The sequence below is a fragment of the Zingiber officinale genome, chromosome 8A (assembly GCF_018446385.1).
Source record: "Zingiber officinale cultivar Zhangliang chromosome 8A, Zo_v1.1, whole genome shotgun sequence".
Lineage (NCBI taxonomy): Eukaryota > Viridiplantae > Streptophyta > Magnoliopsida > Zingiberales > Zingiberaceae > Zingiber > Zingiber officinale.
In genome coordinates this window covers 134,562,962-134,584,842 of record NC_056000.1, presented here as the reverse complement: position 1 = coordinate 134,584,842, position 21,881 = coordinate 134,562,962, and the positions used below count along the sequence as shown (strand labels likewise).

Genomic DNA, 21,881 nt, shown 5'->3' with positions numbered 1-21,881 from the left:
TGAGTTCCATGAATCGATCCATGGATCGATTCAAACGGCATTTCCCGAGGTGCTCTGGATCGATCACCGATCGATCAGGAGTCTGAATCGATCCGTGGATCGATTCAGAAAGGTTCAATCGATTGGAACCCAACTTCAATCGATCCAAGTTGCTGATTTTGGCTGGGAAGGCCTGATTTCAGCATCTTTGAACCGCTTTGAGTCTAGGTAACCATTCCAAACCTCTTAAATACATTTGTATACATACAAAGGGTGTTTTCATGTTGAAAACAAGGATGGATTGGTTAACGAAGACTAAGTAGAAGTTTAGGTTGAGGTTGTTTCACATTTTGAATATTTGAACCTCAAAACTTCTAAATTTGGGTTTCCTAAAGGTTTAGGGATTCCAAGTCATTGTTGGTGCAATGACAGAAGTTACCACCATGTCTTTAGGGGGAGGGACTCTTTAAAGACATGAAAATTATTTTTCATGAACCTAGGAAGGTGGTTAACCTTCTGTTGTGAACTTGCTCAAGGTTGAGCATTTAAACTTGAAATGGGGAGAAATGGGGAGTGGATATCCTCATTATTTCAAGTGGACACTCAAGTGGTAGATAATGCTCAAGGTTGAGTAGTTGTCTACATTGAGGGAGACGTTAAGGATAAATGAAGGGTATGGGACCTTCATTATCGTGTTGATCACAACGAGTGATGTTGTGAACAACGATGAGCAACTCTTCAGGGGGAGAGTCTTCAACAAATGGATTTGTTGAAGTGTGCCCAGAATTGGAGCATACGTTGATGTGTGTCCAACGATGGGTTGATGTGTGCCAATAGGGGGAGAATGTATGGTTAAGCTTAGTCCTTCATTACCTATGGTCAGGTCATAGGGGGAGAATGAAAGGACTCATGAAAGGGAGTAAGTTAGGCTTTCATTACCTAGAGGGAGTTTGCCCTCTTAGGGGGAGAATGAAGAGCTTAATTTATGCTTTCATTACCTAGTGGCATGAAGAAGGAGGCTATGGGATTAGCCTAACTTACATATGGGATTGTAAGTGTTATTGTGGTATTGTCAAACATCAAAAGGGGGAGATTGTTGGTGCAATATCCCGGTCAAGGTTGACTGGGTAACCAAGCCGAGTCTTGGTTTGGGTTTAGATGTTTGACAATAAGATATTGATTGAAGAAGAGTCAAGTAGGTCAAGGTTGTTGGATACTTGATCGAAGTCCTAACGGGATGTTAGGCAAAATGAAAGTCCCGGTGAGTGAAGCGGGGCAAGGAAAGTCCCGTGAGTGAAGCCAGGTGAAGGAAGTCCTAGTGAGTGAAGCTAGGCGGATGGAAATCGTGAGTGAAGCCAGGTGAAAGTCCTAGTGAGTGAAGCTAGGCGGATGGAAATCTGGTGAGTGAAGCCAGGTGAAAGTCCTAGTGAGTGAAGCTAGGCAGATGGAAAACCCTAGTGAGTGAAGCTAGGTGAAAGTCCTGGTGAGTGAAGCCAGGCAAGGGAAAATCCAGATGGATCAAGGATGATCGGACATCTGGTGTTGGGAAGTCCAAGTAGGTCAAAGGATTGACTGGATACTTGGCATGAAAGAAAAGTCCAAGTAGGTCAAAGGGATTGACCGGATACTTGGCACAGAGAAAAGTCCAAGTGGGTCAAAGGGATTGACCGGACACTTGGTAAGGGAGTCCTAGCAGGTCAAGGGAGTGACTAGATGCTAGGCATGACATACCAACAGGTCAAGGTTGACCGGATGTTGGTTTGGGAGGTTTAGGACTTGGTTTTGGACAAAAACCAAGTGCTGGATCGATCAGTGGATCGATCCAGACCTGTCCCAGCGAACAGAGAGCTTCTGGATCGATCCGTGGATCGATCCAGAGGTCCCAATCGATCAGTGGATCGATTGGGACGCGGCTGCTTCGCGCGATAAGCGCTGGATCGATCCGTGGATCGATCCAGGCGCGTTTCCAGAGCACAGAGGCGCTCTGGATCGATCCGTGGATCGATCCAAAGCCTCCCCGATCGATTGGGAACATTCGAATCGATCGGGATCCGACCGTTGGCGTCGTTTATAGCTGCAGGCGTTCGATGGCTGCGGTAGAACTTCTCCGATTCACTCCAGACTACTCGCCAGCTCCTCCACAGCGCTCTCAAAGATCAGATCGCCAGTTCTTGAAGGATCTTGGAAGCTTTCCAAATCAAGAGACGGATCAAAGGCAAGAAGAGAAGCTAGGGTTAGGGTTTTGTACTCATTGTAAGCTTGTAAACTTGTATTTTGTTTCCCTTTCCTTTCTTTTTGTACTGAGAGTCTTGTAGGGTTTCTCCGCCCTCGGTAGTTACCGAAAAGGAGTGTTTTCATAGTGGAGGGTGCGTGCGTGGTGTGGATCCTTGGACTAGTCACCTCTAGTGAGGTGGATACCAAGTAAACCAACCGTGTTAGCGTTGTTGTATTTGTTTCTGTATTTTCCGCTGCGCATTCTTGAAGAAACAAGCAACACCGAGCAACGAGCACGCGACGAGCTATTCACCCCCCCTCTAGCTACTTTTGGTCCTAACATTAAGATCTGCTCTCAGGCTAAGTAGAGTATTCGTTCGGCCGAGCTTGAACTCTGCACATATCAAACTTTGCTTTTTGGCTGAGCGGGATAACTGCTCGACTTGGCTTCTTCACATCGTCTCCCTTAAGTGTCGGTTGTTTGACTTCTCTTCCTAGCAAAGGCGACGGTGGATCGGAGCTCCCTCCCCGGCCAAAGCATGCTTCGCCTAATCGGCCGATACTATCGACACATTGACCACCTTAACTTTGACTTCCACCATCACAGCGGGATGGGACCCCTCCTTATCACCGCATCAATATCTATTGTTTATTTCAGCTTCTCGGGGATGTTATAATATAATAAGAAAGAATCTGTAAAAAATTTTACGTTGGATTTTAAATATGTATCAGAAGTTAGTTCTTTTCCCCTATTAAATCTTGACAACTAGTCAATGTTTATTGACTAGGATTGACATTAATTATCTGTTCGTCTTTCAATAACATATTGATTATTACTCTAACCAATGATGAAAGTGAATAGATCTATTCTGCTACACAAGATTTTAGCAACACAACTAAAGTAGCATTTGCTAAATTAGCCTCTCTGCAAAGTGATTAGCATAAAGTAGTTTCGAATTATCTTGATTGCACTTTACATGTTATCCGAACTGTTCATTCTAATATCTGATGCTAAAGAAATAAGACTTGTGTAAAAAGAATAGCTAAAAAAAATTAGGAAATCGATATGACTACATGATGACTTTGAGAAGCTATAGAGATAGAACAATGTAAGACATAGGTGAGGAGCATAAGGTGTTGATCCTTTTTTACTAATGAACTTTGAGGAAGAATCATAACACAGTAAACATGCACCAGCAAGGATAAGAATCACAACACAATAATCATGGAGATTTTTCCTTAATATATTATAACACATCCGAGAAGCCAAAATAAACAATGGATAGCATATTTGAATTCTTTAATACCTTATAAATCCATAGGAACTGAAATGGTGCAATCTGAAAGGTCCATCAGTGAGTTTCGATTAAAATTCACTGATGGACCTAGATACCTCAGATTGCATCAATTTTGAGTCCTGTGGATTTTTGAGGTTGCAAGGAATCGAATGGTGTTGTCCGTTGTATATTTTGACTTACCCGGAGGTGTTAAAATGCTATATAAAAAAATCAGCTAAATCAACCCAACGTAGGCATATCAGGTCCCCATTGGGCTTGATTTATCTCATGGTGGAGATTGTCTTTTAATAATTCTTATTTTCTTTTGAGTTTGGTTGAGATTGTTATACCATATTTTGTCAACTTTAATGGATATGATGTAACAGAGATTTATAATGGGGAGTCAAGTAAATATTCGTACCAAGAAAAGATTCAATATCTACTCCAATTGCTAGTTAGAAAAATTCTAGTGCTACCTGTATGCAATTAGATCCATGGCTATCAAACATTCTTTTTCCAACAAACTTCATTTTTTAACTATTAAGTATCTTTTAGGTACCAATCGTGAAATATAATACGAAAAAGGTGATTGTAAAATGCACATACCTTGGAGACTTGATGAAGCGCATCATGTCCGTTTGAAGCTCCTCCAAAGCATCGGATCAAATTTCCAAAGAGCACCATCATAAGTGGTAGAGAAACTCCATCCCCTGCGGCATCAAGCAAACCTAACAGTATCAAGACGTAATTTATGGAGTCTGTGAAGGAGAACAATTTGTAGAAGGACATGGTGTACGTGCTCTGATTTTGTTTCTTGTTGTTCCGACTCTCTCGCTTGTTTTGTTGCTCCCCATTAAACCTTTGTTACATTATATCAATTAAAGTTGATAAAATATAATCTAACGATCTCAATCAAACTCAAAAGAAAACACAAATTATCTAAAAGACAACCTCCATCATGAGATAAATCAGACTCAACATGGGCTTGATATAGAACTATATTAGACCCAACCGTTGGATTTGATATGAACTATATCAGGACCATAGTTTATATAAGTCCACATTGGATTGTCTTAGCTAATTCTTTCGATCATATTTTAATACTTTCGGACGACAGTGTTAGACACTTTGCAACCTCAGAAATCTCAGCTACGTCCGTAGACAGGAAGGACTCCCACAAGACATCAGTTCGTTCTGCAGTGAGGAAAGACTTGGAGACGAGCGACGACCTGCAGACGTCCCAAGGTGAAGTGTAGGAGAGCAGATAGTCGACGCACTCCTCCGGTAACATGGAGAAGCCACAAGTGGATGGCCGCCCTCTTTACTCTGTTGCCATTGCCTGGTTCCAGAGAACAAGTGATCGACGATGGCACTTGTTTTCTTTGATCGCAAGTAATGAGGGATAAATATTGGTTCCACCAAAGACTAAGCAGAAGTCGTGGCATTAATTTGAAGATTTGTTTCCGTAGACAAACTAAACATGTTGACCTACTCAAGTCTTCGCGCTTACTGATACAGCCAGAATTAAGTAACGGTCATGGTGCTGGGATATCATATCAGTGTATATATTAAAATTTATTGACATTAAAACCATACGAGAGCTATTAAAAAAACACACAGATTTATTGTATATATAGAAACAATCTGTACAGCCGACAGTTCTCCAGAGTTCCCATTTTAAAAAGTTGATCAGGCTGATCAGGTGACTGAGGTGACTCTGTTGCATTATATCTTTAAATTATGTCGCTATAATGATGCATACGTACCTTTTTATGGCCTCCGAATTAAAATTGCACATCATATTTATCTTCTTTATACTCTCATCTTCCATAATTCATATCCAAATTTTAATATTTCAAATTCTCTAGATTCAAGTTTTCGATAAAATTTATTGATGCCAGACAACTTCGATGAAATTCAATTCAAAGCGTGTAGACATTTTTTTATCTACTAAAATACACACTTAGTAGAAACGATATCTTTTTGAATAGAAAAGGCTTCTGATACCTCAAGCTTCCACGCATCAAACAAAGAGAATCTGTATGGATTCTGATTTCCAGTTCATGGGCAGATATAAGAAAATTGAAACATTTAGGGGGGCATAAGTGAAGTTGACCCGGAGGCCGGACTCCGGAGGCAGGTGGTGGGGGATCGAGTAGGGTTTTTCAGTTTCGTGTCTGGGTTGTATTTGCGACGAACCTACCTGATCGGACGGGCCGCCGACGCGATGCTTCGCTCCCTAGTCCGCCGCCATCCGCTCCCTCCGTCGACGCAACTCCGTTGCGTCTTCTTCTCCACCGGCACATCCGTCTCCTCCTCAGGCGCTACCGCTTCTCCAGATCCCCATTTCCTGGTCGAGTACCTCGTGAATACATGCGGGTTCTCCGCCGACAACGCTTCCAAGGTCGCAAAGTCGCTCCCCCGCTTTCAGTCCACCGAGAAGCTCGATGCTGCTCTTGGATTCTTCAGATCTCAGGGCCTTGATGGCGCTAATCTCAGAAAGATAATATCTTGGAGGCCAGGATTGCTCTACGGGGATGTGGAGAACAGACTCGCTCCAAAGTTCAAAATTTTGCGCGATATGGGGTTATCTGAGTCCCACATCGTCAATGCCGTAATGCGGCACCCCATCATTCTTTCTCTTGACGTCCAGAACGGGCTTCTTCCCAAATTGAAGGTTTGGGAAAGTTTATTTGGATCGAGGGAGATCCTCCTCAGGAAACTCCGGGGCTGTAGTTGGTTTATGAGCGCCAGCATTGAGAAAGTGGTACGCCCTAACTTGAAGTTCTTACGGGATGAATGTGGTATTCCTGAAGACCGGGTTTCTCTTGTCCTTAAAAGCCTCCCTGGCTTCATCGCGCAGAACCCAGATGCCCTCCGGGCTCTGGTAGATAGAACTGTGGGGCTTGGAGTTCCCCGTGGATCTGGAATGTTCCTCTGGATCCTTTTTGCGCTGCATGGGGTAAGCAGGGAAAAATTTGAGGCTCAACTCAAGCTCATGAACAATTTTGGTTGGTCGAACTCGGATTTCATTACTGCAATCAAGAAACACCCACGCATTTTACTCCTTTCCATAGAGTCATTGCAGAGAAAGATGGAGTTTTTGGTCAATGATGTTGGAATTTCACCTTCAGACATTGCTCACTGCCCGGTGCCTTTAGTGCTAAGTTTGGAAAAGAGGTTAATTCCTCGATTTCGCATTATGGAGATATTGAAATCTGAAGGGTTATGGACGTCAACAAACAAGCCACATGGAGTTTTCTCATTATCTGGCCCAAAGTTTTTGCAAAAGTTTGTGCAACCTTACCAATCTATACTCCCCAAACTTCTTGAAGTCTTGTGAGTGGTAGCTGAGTTCAAAGGGAATAATCCAAAACTGCTAATGAATGCATGATTTACATAGGTTTGATTTTTATGACTGGATAAGCAATGATATTGAACCAATTTTGTTGTAGTTTTCATATGGTTGACATGCCCTATTCATATTCTGTATTATGAATGTGACTGTTACTTTAGGCATGAGGATATTAGGTTTTCTGAGTTGTATTTTGCAATCTGATTGAGTTGAAAAGGATTTGTTTTAGGACCTTATCAGTTGGAACTCCTTCCAATTAGAAGATATGTTTTTTAGAATCATCAAAGGTGATTTTTGCCTACTTTAACAAGCTGAGTTGGATTAAAGCCCGGAAACAATACCCATCTGCCAAGATTATAGAGAAACCATTTTTAATTTTCATATTCTATATCATACATGCCATTGTTACAATGTTAGTGTAGACATGAGAATTTGTCTTTCTGAGTTCCATTTTGCAACTTGATTGAGTTAGAAAGGATTTGTTGAATTCCTAATAAGAAAATATTTGTCTTTTAGAACCCGGCGGCAACTTTATAGAGAACCCGTTTTCTTTCAAATTAGTTGTAACATCAATCGTTTTAATACTTTTGAAAGTTGAAGGAGCTTAGAATTCACATTGCAATCTCCTTCATTGAGCTTCAACGAAAGAGATTTTCCTATTGTGATGAAAGAGTTTATCACTTGCTTAAGTATTTGAATCCATGAGAACTGAAACTACTACTTGTATAGTGATCAACGGAAACTCTATTTATAATAATTCATAGTCTTGCATTGTGCATTGTTGGAAAATTGTTCATATAGTTAACTCTAATAGTTAGAACTTGCTGCACTAGCTTATTTGGTTGTGCAAATAAATCACCCATTCTTTTGGATATTTTGGATTAGTTTCAGCATTCCTGTGTGAGAATTAAATTTCATTAGATGCAATATCCAGTAAATGCATTTCTTTAAGCTGTAAAATTACTAGTAAAATGTTCATTACAGTGATAGGAATCATTGGTACTGCAGTGACTTTAGGGGCTAATAAATGGAGCCTTAAAATATTTAAAGGATTGAAATTATTAACTCCTTTCATGCTTAAAAAAATTAAAAGTATATTTTATAAAAATTATTTGCAAACTATTTTATATTAGTATAACACTTTATGTTAAATACATGAAACCTTAAAAATTTAAATCAGGTGGTTATTTTCGGGCAAAAATGAAAGGGTAAAAATTAAAAGGGTGTTCTAAATTATATAAATTATATAAAAAATGCTCATTATAAAAAAAAAAACAGATGTTTTATTCTCATTATATCTTTTAATTGACGATGATATAATAATTACTAGTAATTGTTTTAATATATAATAGTTATTTAATAATTATTATAATAGTAGTTGTTATAACATGTAACAATTATCAAATAATTATTATAATGTTATTCTTTATTTTCAATATTATTGTAGTAGTTATGTTTAGTTGTTACAATATATAAAAGTTACTAAGTAATTATTATAATATTTTATAATAATTTTCAGGAATTTAAATAATTTTGATGTTAAAAACATTTTCATGTAATTGGGACTTGTGTATTTTCATATAATAGTAATGTGTGGATAGTAATTTTAATTAGAGTGAAATAATTGAATTTTTACCTATCTTTAAAATATTTAAAATATTATGGGGCCGTCTTTTTTTATTTTGTTTTTGAAAAAAAAAAGATTTCTTTTATGATTTGCATAATGCTACTTTTTATTTTTACCCTAATGTTTTTTTTGTTATTTATTGTTCATGACAAGTAATGTAAAGCAAAAGTGACATTTGTGGATAGCTGAAATTAATCGGGATAATTCATTAATTCTCATTATGCTTCTAAAGTTTTTTTATAATTATTTATATCCCTCGTGTTTTATAAAATGTCCTAAAGGCAACTTAAAAATCTCTCTAAGTTATCGATTTTCACTCTTTGATTATGGTGGCGTTGTGAACCAGCTCAGATATGTGGCTTATTGATGCCTTTTGATTTTTTTTTTTTTTTTTTCATTGTTTAATGCATCACACTTTCACCTAATTTATCCAGCGATGAAGATGTTAAAAAAAATTTTGACAGTAAAAATATTTTGATGTAATAATGATTTGTGAAGTGAAATAGTTAAAATTTTCACGTTCTTACGCCTATCGTTAAAATAGTGTGTGGGCCGTCTGTGTTTTTTAGTTTTAATTTTGAAAAAAAAGGTCTTTTATGATTTGCATAATGGCGTACTTTTTATTTTTGCCAAAATTCTTGGCAAGTATGTAAGCAAAAGTGAAATTTGTGGGTAGCTGAAATTAGGTTTTCCAATTTGGTCTTTGCGTCACGAGCCGTCCCGATGCTTCACCTTCACTCCCTAACCCGCTGCCGTGCGCTCCTTCCATCGATCCAACTCCGTCGCGTCTTCTTCTCCACCGGCGCTTCCGCATCCTCCTCAGTCGCCACCGCTTCTCCCGATCCTCACTTCCTTGTCGAGTACCTCGTGAATACATGCGGGTTCACCGCCGACGATGCTTCCAAGGTCTCCAAGTCGCGCCCCCGTTTTCGGTCCGCCGAGAAGGCCGACGCCGTTCTTGGATTTCTCAAATCTCAGGGCCTTGATGGCGCGAATCTCAGAAAGCTAATAACTTGGATGCCAAAATTGTTCGGCTGGGATGTGGAGACGAACCTCGCTCCAAAGTTCAAATTTTTGCGCGACATGGGGTTCTCTGAGTCGGACGCCGTCAATGCCATTATGCTGCATCCCGCCATTCTTTCCCTCAGCATCCAGAAAACGCTTCTCCCCAAATTGAAGTTTTGGGAAAGTCTTTTTGGATCCAAGGAGATCCTCCTCAAGAATCTCCGGAAGGGTAACAGGTTTATAAGCAACAGCATTGAGAATGTGGTACGCCCGAACTTGAACTTTTTACGGGATGAATGTGGTATTCCTGAAGAGCGAGTTTCTCTTGCCATTAAAAAGCACCCCAGTTTCATCGTGCTGAACCCAGATACCTTCCGGGCTCTGGTCGATAGAGCTGACGGGCTTGGAGTTCCCCGGGGATCTAGAATGTTCCTCTGGATCCTTTATGTGCTGCACGCGGTCAGCAGGGAAAAATTTGAAGCCCAAGTAAAGCTCATGAACAGTTTTGGTTGGTCGAACTCCGATTTCATTACTGCAATCAAGAAATATCCACAATTTTTAGGCCTTTCCATAGAGTTATTGCAGAGAAAGATGGAATTTTTGGTCAAGGATGTTGGGATTGCACCTTCAGACATTGCTTACCACCCGACGCCTTTAGGATTAAGTTTGGAAAAGAGGTTAATTCCTCGATTTCGTGTGATGGAGATATTGAAATCTGAAGGGTTATGGACGTCAAGAAACAAGATACATGGATTTTTATCATCATCTGGTCCAAAATTTTTGCAGAAGTATGTGCTCCCTTACCAAGATATGCACCCCAAACTTCTTGAAGTCTTGTCTTGTGACGTGTAGCTGAGTTCAAAGGGAATAATCCAAACTGCTAATGAATGCTAGATTTATATAGGTTTGATTTTTATGACTGGATAAGCAATGATATTGAACCAATCTTGTGATTGTTTTCATATGTTGTACTTGCAGTATTCATATTATATATTATGAATGTAACTGGTACTGTAGGCATGAGGATATTAGGTTTTCTGCTTGCAGTATTCATATTCTATATTATGAATGTAACTGTTGTTGTAGGCATGAGGATGTTAGGTTTTCTGAGTTCCATTTTGCTATCTATTGAGTTGAAATGGATTTGTTTTAGGACCTTAGCAGTTGAACTCCTTCCAATTAGAAGATATTTGTCTTTTAGAATCATCAAAGGCGATTTTTGCCCTCTTTCACAAGCAGAGTTGGATTTAAGCCTGAAAACAATACCCATCTGCCAAAATTATAGAAAAATCATTTTTAATTTTCATATTCTATATTATACATGCCATTGTTTCTGTAGACATGAGGATGTTAGGCTTTCTGAGTTCCAGTTTGCAACTCGATTGAGTTAGACAGGATTTGTTTTTGGGATATGCCAGTTGAATTCCTTGTAAGAGGAAATTTGTCTTTTAGAATTATGAAAGGCGATTTCCCCCCTTTTTGCATGTAGAGTCAGATGTATGCTGAACCTATTTTCTTTCAAATTAGTCGGAACATCAACCGGTTTAATACTTTTGAAAGTTGAAGGAGCTTAGAATTCACATTGCAAGCTCCTTCTTTGAGCTTTACAGAAAGTGATATTCTTATTATGAGGAAAGAGTTTATCACCTGCTTAAGTATTTGAATCAATGAGAACCGAAGGTACTAACAGTATAGCAATCAATGGAAACTCTATTTATAATAATTCATAGTCTTGCATTGTGTATTGTTGGAAAATTATTTATATAGTTATCTCTAAATAGTTAGAACTTATAGCTTCTTGTTGTTTCTGTTGTGGTGTAGTGATGATAAACTTTTCCTGGACTATCTTATTTTGTTGTGCAAATAAATCCCTCATTCTTTCCTGGACTATCTTATTTATAATAATTCAGTCTTGCATTGTGCGTTGTGCATTGTTAGAAAATTATTCATATAAACTCTAAATACTGATAACTTACAACTTGTTGTTGCTGTTGTGGTGCGGTGATGATAAACCTTTCCTGGACTATCTTATTTTGTTGTGCAAAGAAATCCCTCATTCTTTTGGATATACTAATTTTTTGTGTTGAGATGATATTTTGGATTAATTTCAGCATTCCTGTGTGAAAATTAAATTCATGAGATGAAATATCCAGGAATTGCATTTCTTTAAGCTGTAATATTACTAGCAAAATGTTCCATTACAGTGACTTTAGGGACTAATAAATGGAACCTTAAAATATTTAAAGAAATGAAGTTATTAACTCTTTTCAGGCATCATAAATTGATAGCAAAATATTCTTGCAAACTATTTTATATTAGTATTGATCCGGTAGTAAGGGTGGGGCCCGTCTAGTAGAAAGTCATCGCCACGTGGAGGATCATAGTCAAAGTGGTCAACGTCTCGAGCATTCGTCCGATCGGGTGAATCACCTTCCCGATCGGCATGAAGAGTAGCTGATCCGACACTTCGATAGCTCGGCCAAATATCGAACTTCTGACGCTCATAAAACTCAAGCAGAGAAGGACGAGGGTCGAGCGGCCGTCTCGCTCGGTTGAACAGTGCACGCACCCCGACCAAACAAGCACGGCTCCTTCGCCCGACATGACGGAGTTGAGACAGCGGACCATTGGCTGAGCGGACTCTCCTGCCCGGCCTGACCATGATGTCACCCGGACGACAGATTGGCCGAACGACTCTCTCGCACGACCCAATAACGGACAAAATGAGCAGTTGGCGATATATTCATAGGGACCAGTGTCACCGATAGGCGACATGGTTGACGACACGGTCAGACGGAGAATCGTACGGTGGAAGCTTCCACTGTCATGTCAGGGATATGCTCGGGCTATTAAGGTATGACGTCAAACACGTTTTTCTGACACGTTCTTTCCATATATGCTTTGAGATGTGTGCATGCCTGGGGAAGCGTGCACGCGCCTCCTGGGAGTCCTATATAAGGATCCCCAGGCTTCGACGGAGGTATGTTCACTACTACTGTAGTTACAGTTACGCTGCTGCTCTTTTCTCTTCTCTACTTCATTCGCTTGCCGTCGGTGACTGACTTGAGCGTCGGAGGGTCATCGCCGGGGAACCCCTCCTCATCTCGGCATTAACGAGTTGTGGTTGCAGGCTTAGCTTGTTGGAGGTCCACGTCATCTTCAGTCTACATCCAGTCAACGTGAGCGTAATCTCCCCAGCGTCTGTTGGCTCGACTCTCGGACAGGATCAAATATGAAGTCGTATGTGGCGAAACACTTGCATCCGAGCCGAGAAGATGGAAGAAGCTAGACGACTTCACACTGTGACGCTCATTCAGGAGGAGCTCGACACACTCATATAAGCACGAGCGACAAAAATAGCCGAGCAACAGCAAAGAGCGTTGGTCGATCGGCTAGTGCAACATGCGACATCAACCTCGGGAGGTCGAGCGGCGCAGGAAGACCGGTCGGAACATCTGTTCATCTGGGGACAGAATAAAGGTTGACCGATATGCAAGAAGAGGCACCGCCCGCCCCGATATCATTCCACTGGGCTTTGTCCCAGACGCCCTCCGAGATCGCGCAAGCAAATCAAGAGCGAGGTTCTTCGTCAGATGAGGCGCCGGTTCGGGATGCAAGGAAAGGCAAAGCGCCAAAAGCTGATTTGTCTCCCGAGCGGATCAATCACCAATTCTCCGAGGCGATACTGACCCACTAAAGAGGTACCATAACCTTTCGCACTGACCCACTAAAGAAATAAAGACTTCCACAGTATCATGTCCGTTCGACCAACGGGGTATGTGTTAGGACCTTTGCGTATGGCTAGAAGGGGAGGGTGAATAGTCTTTCTTCGATTTTTCACCTACAACTTGTTGGCGAAAGTAAAATAGAAAGAAATGAAAGACAAGAAAACAAGAAAGCAATGCTAACTCCTTGGTTTACTCACTACTAGAAAACTAGGCTTTTGAGACAAATATTTTAAGATAGTGAAATTCATCTCAAATACTACGTAATTAAGACAGTAATAATAGATGTCTCAAAATTTTACATGGAGATATTAAATTTAAAATAGTATTTAAGATTTTATCTCAAATTCAACTAAATAAGACACTTAATAAAGACGGTTGAAAATATAATTATATAAAACATTCAAATAAGACGATAAAAAAAGTATTTGTCTCAAATTATCTTGATTATGATTCGTCGGAACGGTCGCGTTATCTGTCACGAACTCTATTATTCTAGGTCCAATATCATTTCACGAAATGGTCGTAGCTCAGATTTATATATATACATTATATAATTATTATACAATAATAACATTGAAAAATATATTTTCAAATTTAACTTAATTAATGAAAATTTTAAATTTATAATTTATGTTTAGGTACTATTGATAATTTAAGAATTATGAAATAAAACATATTAAATATTTAATTTATTACTTAATATAATAAAACATATTGATAATTTAAGAATTATGAGGATATGCCTAAACACTAAATAACGTAATAATAAGAATAAATAATATATTTATTATATAGAGAGAGGGGATGATATTAATTAAAATTTAATTTAATTAAATTTATTATAGAAAATAAAAATAATATAATCAATAGTTAATATTAAAATAAATTTATATGATTATATATAATTTTTAGATTTTTTAAAAATTTAAAATGAATTTTTATTATATTTTATTATATTATGTATTTAAATCAGTATATTTTAGAAAAATTAATTTTATTATCAAAACTAAGTTATAAGTTCTAAATTTGTATAAATTTAATTTAATTAAATTTATTTAGGAAAATAAAAATAATATAATTAATAGTTAATAAGAAAATAAATTTATATGATTATATAGAATTTTTTAGATTTTTAAAAAATTTAAAATAAATTTTTATTATATTTTATTATATTATATATTTAAATCAATATATTTTACAAAATTAATTTTATTGATCAAAACTAAGTTATACGTTCTAAATTTGTATAAATTTAATTAAATTAAATTTATTTAGGAAAATAAAAATAATATAATTAATAGTTAACATGAAAATAAATTTATATGATTATATAGAATTTTTTTATTTTTTAAAAATTTAAAATAAATTTTTTATTATATTATATATTTAAATTAGTATATTTTAGAAAATTGATTTTATTTATAAACTAAGTTTTAAGTTGTAAATTTTTATTAACGTTGTTTTCTAATTTCTCTTCTCTTTTCATTGTCACGCCCCAGGTAATCCCTGTCCGAAGAAATTTCGACAGCATCTCCCCTGTACGGCGGACAATATAAAGCTCAGTATACATATATCTCTATACCTCGGCCACACACGGCCGGAATAATACAATACAAATAAGAAACAAACCACGCAGTTTATATCAACATTCCACACAGATATAATATATGATCAATCCACGCAGTTTAATAAAGAAAGATGATATAGAACCTCGAAGATATATGTAAACAGCCTACTCCACTACAACGAAGAAACAAATCCACGAAGTAATGAGAAAATCCGCAGCGGAAAACAATAGTAGCAAACCCAATTGTTCGATATAAAGTCCACAATATAAACCCACAATACAAGTACATATGATGCAAAAGCGAAATATAATCTGTCATCAATAGAAAAATCCTCGCGACAGGGGCTAGCGACTTGAAAATCTCCCAACGGCATCAACTTGAAAGGTAGATATATAGCGGTGTGAGTCCAAGGAACTCAGCAGGTAATCCAATAGATATGTATAGCAACATATAACTACCAGTACCATCCTAAGGTATAGTCTCCTAAACCATAGAACCTACAGTACATGTTCCTAACAATATAATAGGTGTGCATATCTGAAATAAACTGTAATAAGTAACAATAGGCATGTAATACAGTCTCTAGCAAGAATAATAAGAAATGCATAACTGAAATAAATCAACCTCACCGCGAGGTGCGTCGAATCTAGGGCAGAGATAAGATAGTAAAGAAGAAAGGATCTATCGATGTATCTACAATCATATGCAATCACCCAAGTGCATCATCCAATACGCAACAATCACAATAAATGCAATGTGTATGATGCGATATGACATGGTCACCCCGACGCTAGTCACCGCCTCACACGCGATGGCGAGACCAAGTAGGTAGGGTACTCTGCCGTCACTACCCCCGATGGTGGCCGAGTGGGCGGGCTGTCGAGTACACCTATCCTCCTACCTCAAACATAGTGAGGGAGCGTAGCTCTCAACTCCATAGTCAAGAGGAGGGATCCTGTCCGCTACCACGCTGCAATCACACTACCCATGAGCGGACCGGTGAGCGCCAGAGCAACCGCCATACACACTGGTGCCGTGCCACTACCCACGGTGGTCACGTTGTGTGCAGCCGTGTACCGACGAGCTCAACAATAATGGAGTCGTTAATCGCCCGGCATGCAATCATGCGGGATGGTGCATGATGCTACTGTATGTCATACACGAACATAGCCTCCTCCATATATGCGGGTGCCCAAAAGGTAAACGATATATATAACCATGATATAAACAAGATAAACTCAAAGATATCACATATAACAATGATGTAAGTATCATGAATCCAAGAGCATGTATCCCACATGTAAAGCAACTAATCCGGTAGAGTAGAGCACTATAGACATGCATCTCTATGAACATATATATACATGGCAAGAGGTAAATATCCAATCCTGAAGTAAGGCAACTAACAGATGAAGCATGTGATAGGTATCAACTAGCTAAGACCAGGGAAGAAATAAATCTACCACCTATCACTAGCAACTATATATAAACTATACATATCATAAGACAGTATCAAAAGATAAGTCAAAGGGTACCCGCCTCAAAGAGAAGGTACAATCCAATCCTAATCCGAAGTCGAGACGCCCGTCTCGAATCAGAGTCCTGTGTCAACAAACAATGTATATATTTTATTTAGCTAAATCCACATGAATAGCTAAATAAAATCTCTAACACTAAATTAGGGTAAAACCCTAATCCACAATCTCAACTTACCAATTTAAATCTAATGGTCGATTAGGGTTAGTTACCTAATCCCTAACCACCAATTAGATTAGAAATCCAACGGTTGATTAGGGTTAATTACCCTAACCCTAACCATTTCATTGGATTTATTCTACACAATTACATCTACACAATTTAACAACTAGTTACAACATGTATCAAAATCCCTCCACATAAACCACTAAGTAAAACCCTAATTCCAATCTAGAACAAGATCATCTAGAATTCAACTCCGAAACATGATCTACAACAAGATCAATTATCCTATTCCTTACCTCAAATCCAGTTGTTGTTGTTGCTGGATGGTTTACTGCCGAAATCAGAAAGTTCACAAATAGAACAGAGCAGATCGAACCTACTGTTGATGCTGGATTGAGGTGATTGTTACTGCCGGAACCAAACACAATTCCACAGCAAGAATGGAACCTCACCTCCCCTCACTGGAATCAATAGGATCAAGAAGGAATCAAAACAAAGATCACATATCAACATGAAATGATGATCTCTGATCAAGCAACACATAATTCCAACAAGAACTCACCTTCAATTCGAGACCTCAATCAACAGCAAGGAGGTGGAGGTCCACTGATCCGATCAAGGGAAAACCTAGCACGAGTCTGATCCGATTCCTTCCCCTAATCCAACAACACCTCCCTGATTCCAACCTCTCCAAATCCGTGACCTAATTCCACCGCCAAGAAGATGAGGATCGGTAAACAGAGAAGAAAACCGAAGCTCTAATATCCACAGCTAGGTTTAATAGATTACCTTCGAAACCCTAGGTCATCTTCAAGCCAGCGATCGAATCGGGGAAGAAAGGATCGGCAAAACCCAGAAGGATCGGGGAAGGAAAGGCTTGGGGAAGACACGAGAACATGAGATCAGGAGGATCCGCCTCCTTGTTCGACCTCTAGCAAGGTTCCGGCGACCTCCTCCTCAGGCGGTGAAGACGATTGCAAGCCCCGTCGGCGTCGAGTTGTTTGCGAGGAACAGAGAGAGGAAAGGGTCGGGGAAAGAGATGTCAGCAGAGGGTGATCGCCGGAGCTGAAGCCTTGCTCCCGTCGGCGCCGATCGTCCGTGAGAGAGAACAGAGAAGGAAGCGAGATCGGCTTCGAGCAGAGGGGAGATCCGGGGAGGAGGAGGAGAAGTCGGGGAAGAAGTGAGGGATCGGGTTGGGTTCAGCGTGTGGGGAGGAAAAAGAAAAAGGAAATTTATAATTAAAAACATTTCCTCACTTAAACGGGTATCCCAAACAGGTTTAATCCGAACCCGAAATTGATCCCCTCAAAACATGTCTTACGAGCTCCGTAAAATTCCCAGAAAATTTCTAAAAATTCCGGAAAAATTCTATAAGGCTATTTATCAAATAACCCTATTAATTAAATTTTCCGAGATCTCACATCCTCCCCTACTAATAAAAATTTGGTCCCCAAATTTCGCTATAACTAACAGCAAACACTAAAATATAACCAAACAGTATAAATACTGAAAGGAACTCTAACCCACGTACCTCACGTAAAAGATGGGGTATCGAGCTCGGATCGTATCCTCCACTCCCACGTAGCCTCCTCGCCGAATGATCGCCATCCGACTTTAACCATCGGACGGTCTTGTTCCGACGCCTCTAAGGTCCGTAACTGCAGGAACCTCCTCGTAAGTAACATCCGGCTGAATAGGATATATCCGATAGAACATGTGCCGGATCGGATACGTATCTCCTCAAAGATAGATACGTGGAATACATCGTGAATGCCACTAGAGATGGTGGTAGCGCCAGACAGACCGCTCCAATCCTCTCCAAGATCCGGAATGGTCCAATATATCGGGAGCTAGCTTACCTCGAAGACCAAATCTCTTCACCCTTTCGTGGGTGACACTCTAAGAAATACGTGATCACCAATGGAGAACTCGGGGTCTCCGTCTCGATCGGGATAACTCTTCCGACGGTCCCGGCCTCGACATCCTCCGTCGATAGTGCGAACCACTCGCATCCCGCTGAGCTCTCGAGGTCCTACAATCGAGCCTCCCAACCTCTTCCCGGAGGATGGGTGTCCGACAAGGCCTACCATACAACGCCTCAAACGGTGCCATCCGGATAGCCGAATGATAGGTATTGTTGTAGGCGAACTCCACTAATGGCGGTGGTCCTCCCAACTGCCTCCAAGTCCATGACACAAGACCTCGAAGTCCTCCAATGTCCGAATAGTCCGCTCGATCGCCCATCCGTCATGCGGATGGAATGCCGCATCTTGAAACGTGTGCCCAAGGCTGCCGCCGCAGAATCGGGACGTGAACCGTGGGTCTCTATCTGATATGATGCTCAAAGGAACCCCATGTAATCTAATAATCTCACGACAATATAACTCAGCTAATCGATCCAGAGAATCGGTCTTACGGATCGCTATAAAGTGTCTGGATTTGGTTAATCGGTCAACGATTACCCAAATCGCATCGTGACCTCGTCGAGTCCTAGGCAATCCTACCACAAAATCCATAGTAATATGCTCCCACTTCCAATAGGGATCCTCTGTAGTAAACCAGCAGGTCTCCGGTGCTCGGCCTTCACCTGCCGACAAACAAGACATCTAGCTACAAAATCTGCGATGTCTTTCTTCATGTCGTTCCACCAATAGGAACGTCTCAAACCGCGATACATACGAGTCCCACATGGGTGGATAGCAAATCTAGAACGATGAGCCTCCTGAGTAACTCCTCCACGGGTGAGACACACATAATCTGCCTCGGAAATACCTCATCTCGTGTAAACTCGGTCTGCTGCCCGGAAGCTATCTGGCTGCTAATGAATTGTAAGTCTCGATCTCCAGCTGAGGCCTCTCGAATCCTCATCACGATCGACGACTGAGCAATCATGGTAACAAGAATACCCTGTCTGTCTGTCTCTACTCCTGTAGGCCCAACTCGGAGAAACTCTGAATCAAGTCCATGACTAAAGCTCTGTGGCAAGCTAAAGTCCCTCTGGACTTTCGGCTAAGTACATTGACAACCACATTAGCTTTCCCTGGGTGGTAGCTAATAATACAATCATAATCCTTCAGAAACTCCATCCATCTCCTCTATTGGAGATTGAGTTCCTTCTGAGTGAAAAATATATTTGAGACTCTTATGATCAGTGAGAATCTTAAATGTAATACCATATAGATGATACCGCTAAATCTTCAAAGCAAAGATAATAGCGACTAGCTCCAAATCATGTACTGGGTAGTTCTTCTCTTGCTCCTTCAATTGACGAGAGGCATAGGAGACTACCCTGCCGTGTTGCATCAAAATAGCGCCCAAACCCTGTAGAGAAGCGTCGGTGTAGAGCACAAATCCGTCCTCTCCGGAGGGCAAAACCAGCACTGGTGCCGACACTAATCTCCTCTTCAGCTCCTGGAAGCTGGTCTCGCATGCTTTTGACCACGTGAACTTCACGCCTTTCCTGGTCAAGCATGTCAGTGGCATAGCAATGCGAGAAAAACCCTCGACAAACCATCTGTAATATCTGACCAATCCCAAGAAACTGTGGATCTCCTGAACTGATTTCGGCTACTCCCTACTGGTGACAGCCTCGATCTTCTGAGGATCTACAGAAATACCTCGACTAGATACCATGTGTCCCAGAAAATTGACTGAGGATAGCCAGAAATCACACTTGCTGAACTTCGCATATAGACTATGTTGTCGAAGAATCTCCATTATCAACATATTATAAATTCCAAATCAATCCAAGGTTATTGATGAGATGTAGATTAATAAATTAATTAAATTAACTACTAATCATCATAAATCCAAAACTCACCAAGATTCATTGTAGTCATTGATGACTCGTGACTAGAGAGGATGCATGGCCCGAGAAGATGGTCGGATCTCTGCATCGTCAACAAGCAGTATTGTCAAAATTGAAATGGCAATCTTAGAAACTACACGATGTATCTCTGAGCACAAATAAATCCTCAATCCGTGGCAAGGGTACTTATTTCGATAGTCACTGCATTCGTTGCCTATAATCGATGCACAACCTCAAGTACCATCCTTCTTCTTGACGAATAATCTGGAGACCCCACGGATACACTAGGGCGAATAAACCCCTATCCAATAACTCCCGGGTTGGACTTTTAATTCGTCCAACTCTTTCGGTGTCATCCGATAAGGAGCTTTCGTTGTGCCCCCGGAATCACCAATAGCAACTCCACTTGCCTTCGGGAGGCAAACACGTAACTCGTCTGAAAACGTCCGGATACTCTGACCACCTGGAACGCCTCGAGAGCGAGGGCCACTCGATGTCATCGAGTAATCAACGATAATAGAAATCCCGACATCCATGTGATAGCCTGTATCGCAGAAATGGTCGATATCCCATCGTCTCTGATGCCAGTGAAATCCCAAGAGGGTTGGTTCGGAGGTCGAAAAGTAACCACCCTCTTCTGGCAATCAACTGTGGCATGGTATGCAGACAACCAATCCATGCCAAGGATAATATCGAACTCGGCCATTTCCAATACTAACAAATCTACCGTGAGTATAATGCTACCAAAATCTAACGGGCAACCTCTGACCTCCTGAGTGACCTCCAAAGTATCACCGGATGGTAAGAAGACGGTCAGTCGTCGCGGTCTATGAGAAGGTAGTCTACCAATCTCTCTCATAAATGCACCAGATATAAAAGAATGTGAACTACCCGTATCAATTAGCATATCAGCAGAAAATGCATAAAGTAAAACCGTACCGCGAAAAACGGATCCGTCGGCCCGCTGTGCGTCCTCTCTGGTGACCGCGTGAACTCGTCCAGTATCTGACGGTGGTAGAGGCGGTAGCACTGCCAAAGGCCGTCGCTTGAGTCTCGAGCCTCGCCATCGAAGTCTGCATCGATAATCGAGTCGCAGATGATCTTGAGCAGGTGGTCGAGGTCAGAATCGATATCGCCATGGTCGAGTCGAATCTTGAGGTCCGAAATAGAACCACAGGACTCCATGAACACCGGAATGCTCGCCGCATGCCGTATCACTGTCGCAGGGGAGCCGCCCTCGACGTGTGAAGATTGGCTTCGGCCGGAGTCCCGGATCGACCAAAGCCCTCCCGGACGAGATCCCAGATGTATCTTGAGCCTTGAACAATCTCGGCTCAGTGCCTGTGCTTGCAATAATAGCAACCGACAGCGGTCCCAAGGCGCACGCCGAGGTGATGTGATCTCGGGCTCGTGATTCAGTGCGAAGAGTCACCGTGGATCGCTTCCGCCGGCGAGCGGGAACGTCTGATCGCCTCGACTTGGCGTTGGCGGATGACCCAGTGCTCACCGCCTCGAAAAGCGATCGCCGCTGCCCATGAGTCGCATGGTCGCCGAATCGCCCCGCGATCCGACCGCCTCTTCTTGTCTGCGTTCACTCTCGGATGCGTAGACTCAATCAT

The 21,881-nt window shown here is 40.8% G+C and overlaps 2 protein-coding genes and 1 long non-coding RNA gene across 3 annotated transcripts; 2 read left to right on the top strand and 1 right to left on the bottom strand.

Annotated features, from left to right (window-relative positions):
• The first annotated feature begins 5,697 nt into the window (after positions 1 to 5,697).
• Positions 5,698 to 6,813, top strand: LOC122011294 (transcription termination factor MTERF8, chloroplastic-like). The gene has a single exon (XM_042567681.1). It carries the CDS (start codon positions 5,698 to 5,700, stop codon positions 6,811 to 6,813), a length of 1,116 nt encoding a protein of 371 aa, XP_042423615.1.
• Positions 6,814 to 9,175: 2,362 nt separating this feature from the next.
• Positions 9,176 to 10,309, top strand: LOC122011293 (transcription termination factor MTERF8, chloroplastic-like). Its single transcript, XM_042567680.1, has one exon. The coding sequence runs from the start codon at positions 9,176 to 9,178 to the stop codon at positions 10,307 to 10,309; it is 1,134 nt and encodes a 377-aa protein (XP_042423614.1).
• A 5,985-nt stretch (positions 10,310 to 16,294) lies between these two features.
• On the bottom strand, positions 16,295 to 17,748 carry LOC122007803. Its single transcript, XR_006119122.1, has 4 exons — positions 17,244 to 17,748; positions 17,017 to 17,157; positions 16,751 to 16,915; positions 16,295 to 16,355 (listed from the first exon to the last, which is right to left on the bottom strand). It is a non-coding gene; the product is annotated as an uncharacterized LOC122007803 (long non-coding RNA).
• Positions 17,749 to 21,881: the final 4,133 nt, after the last annotated feature.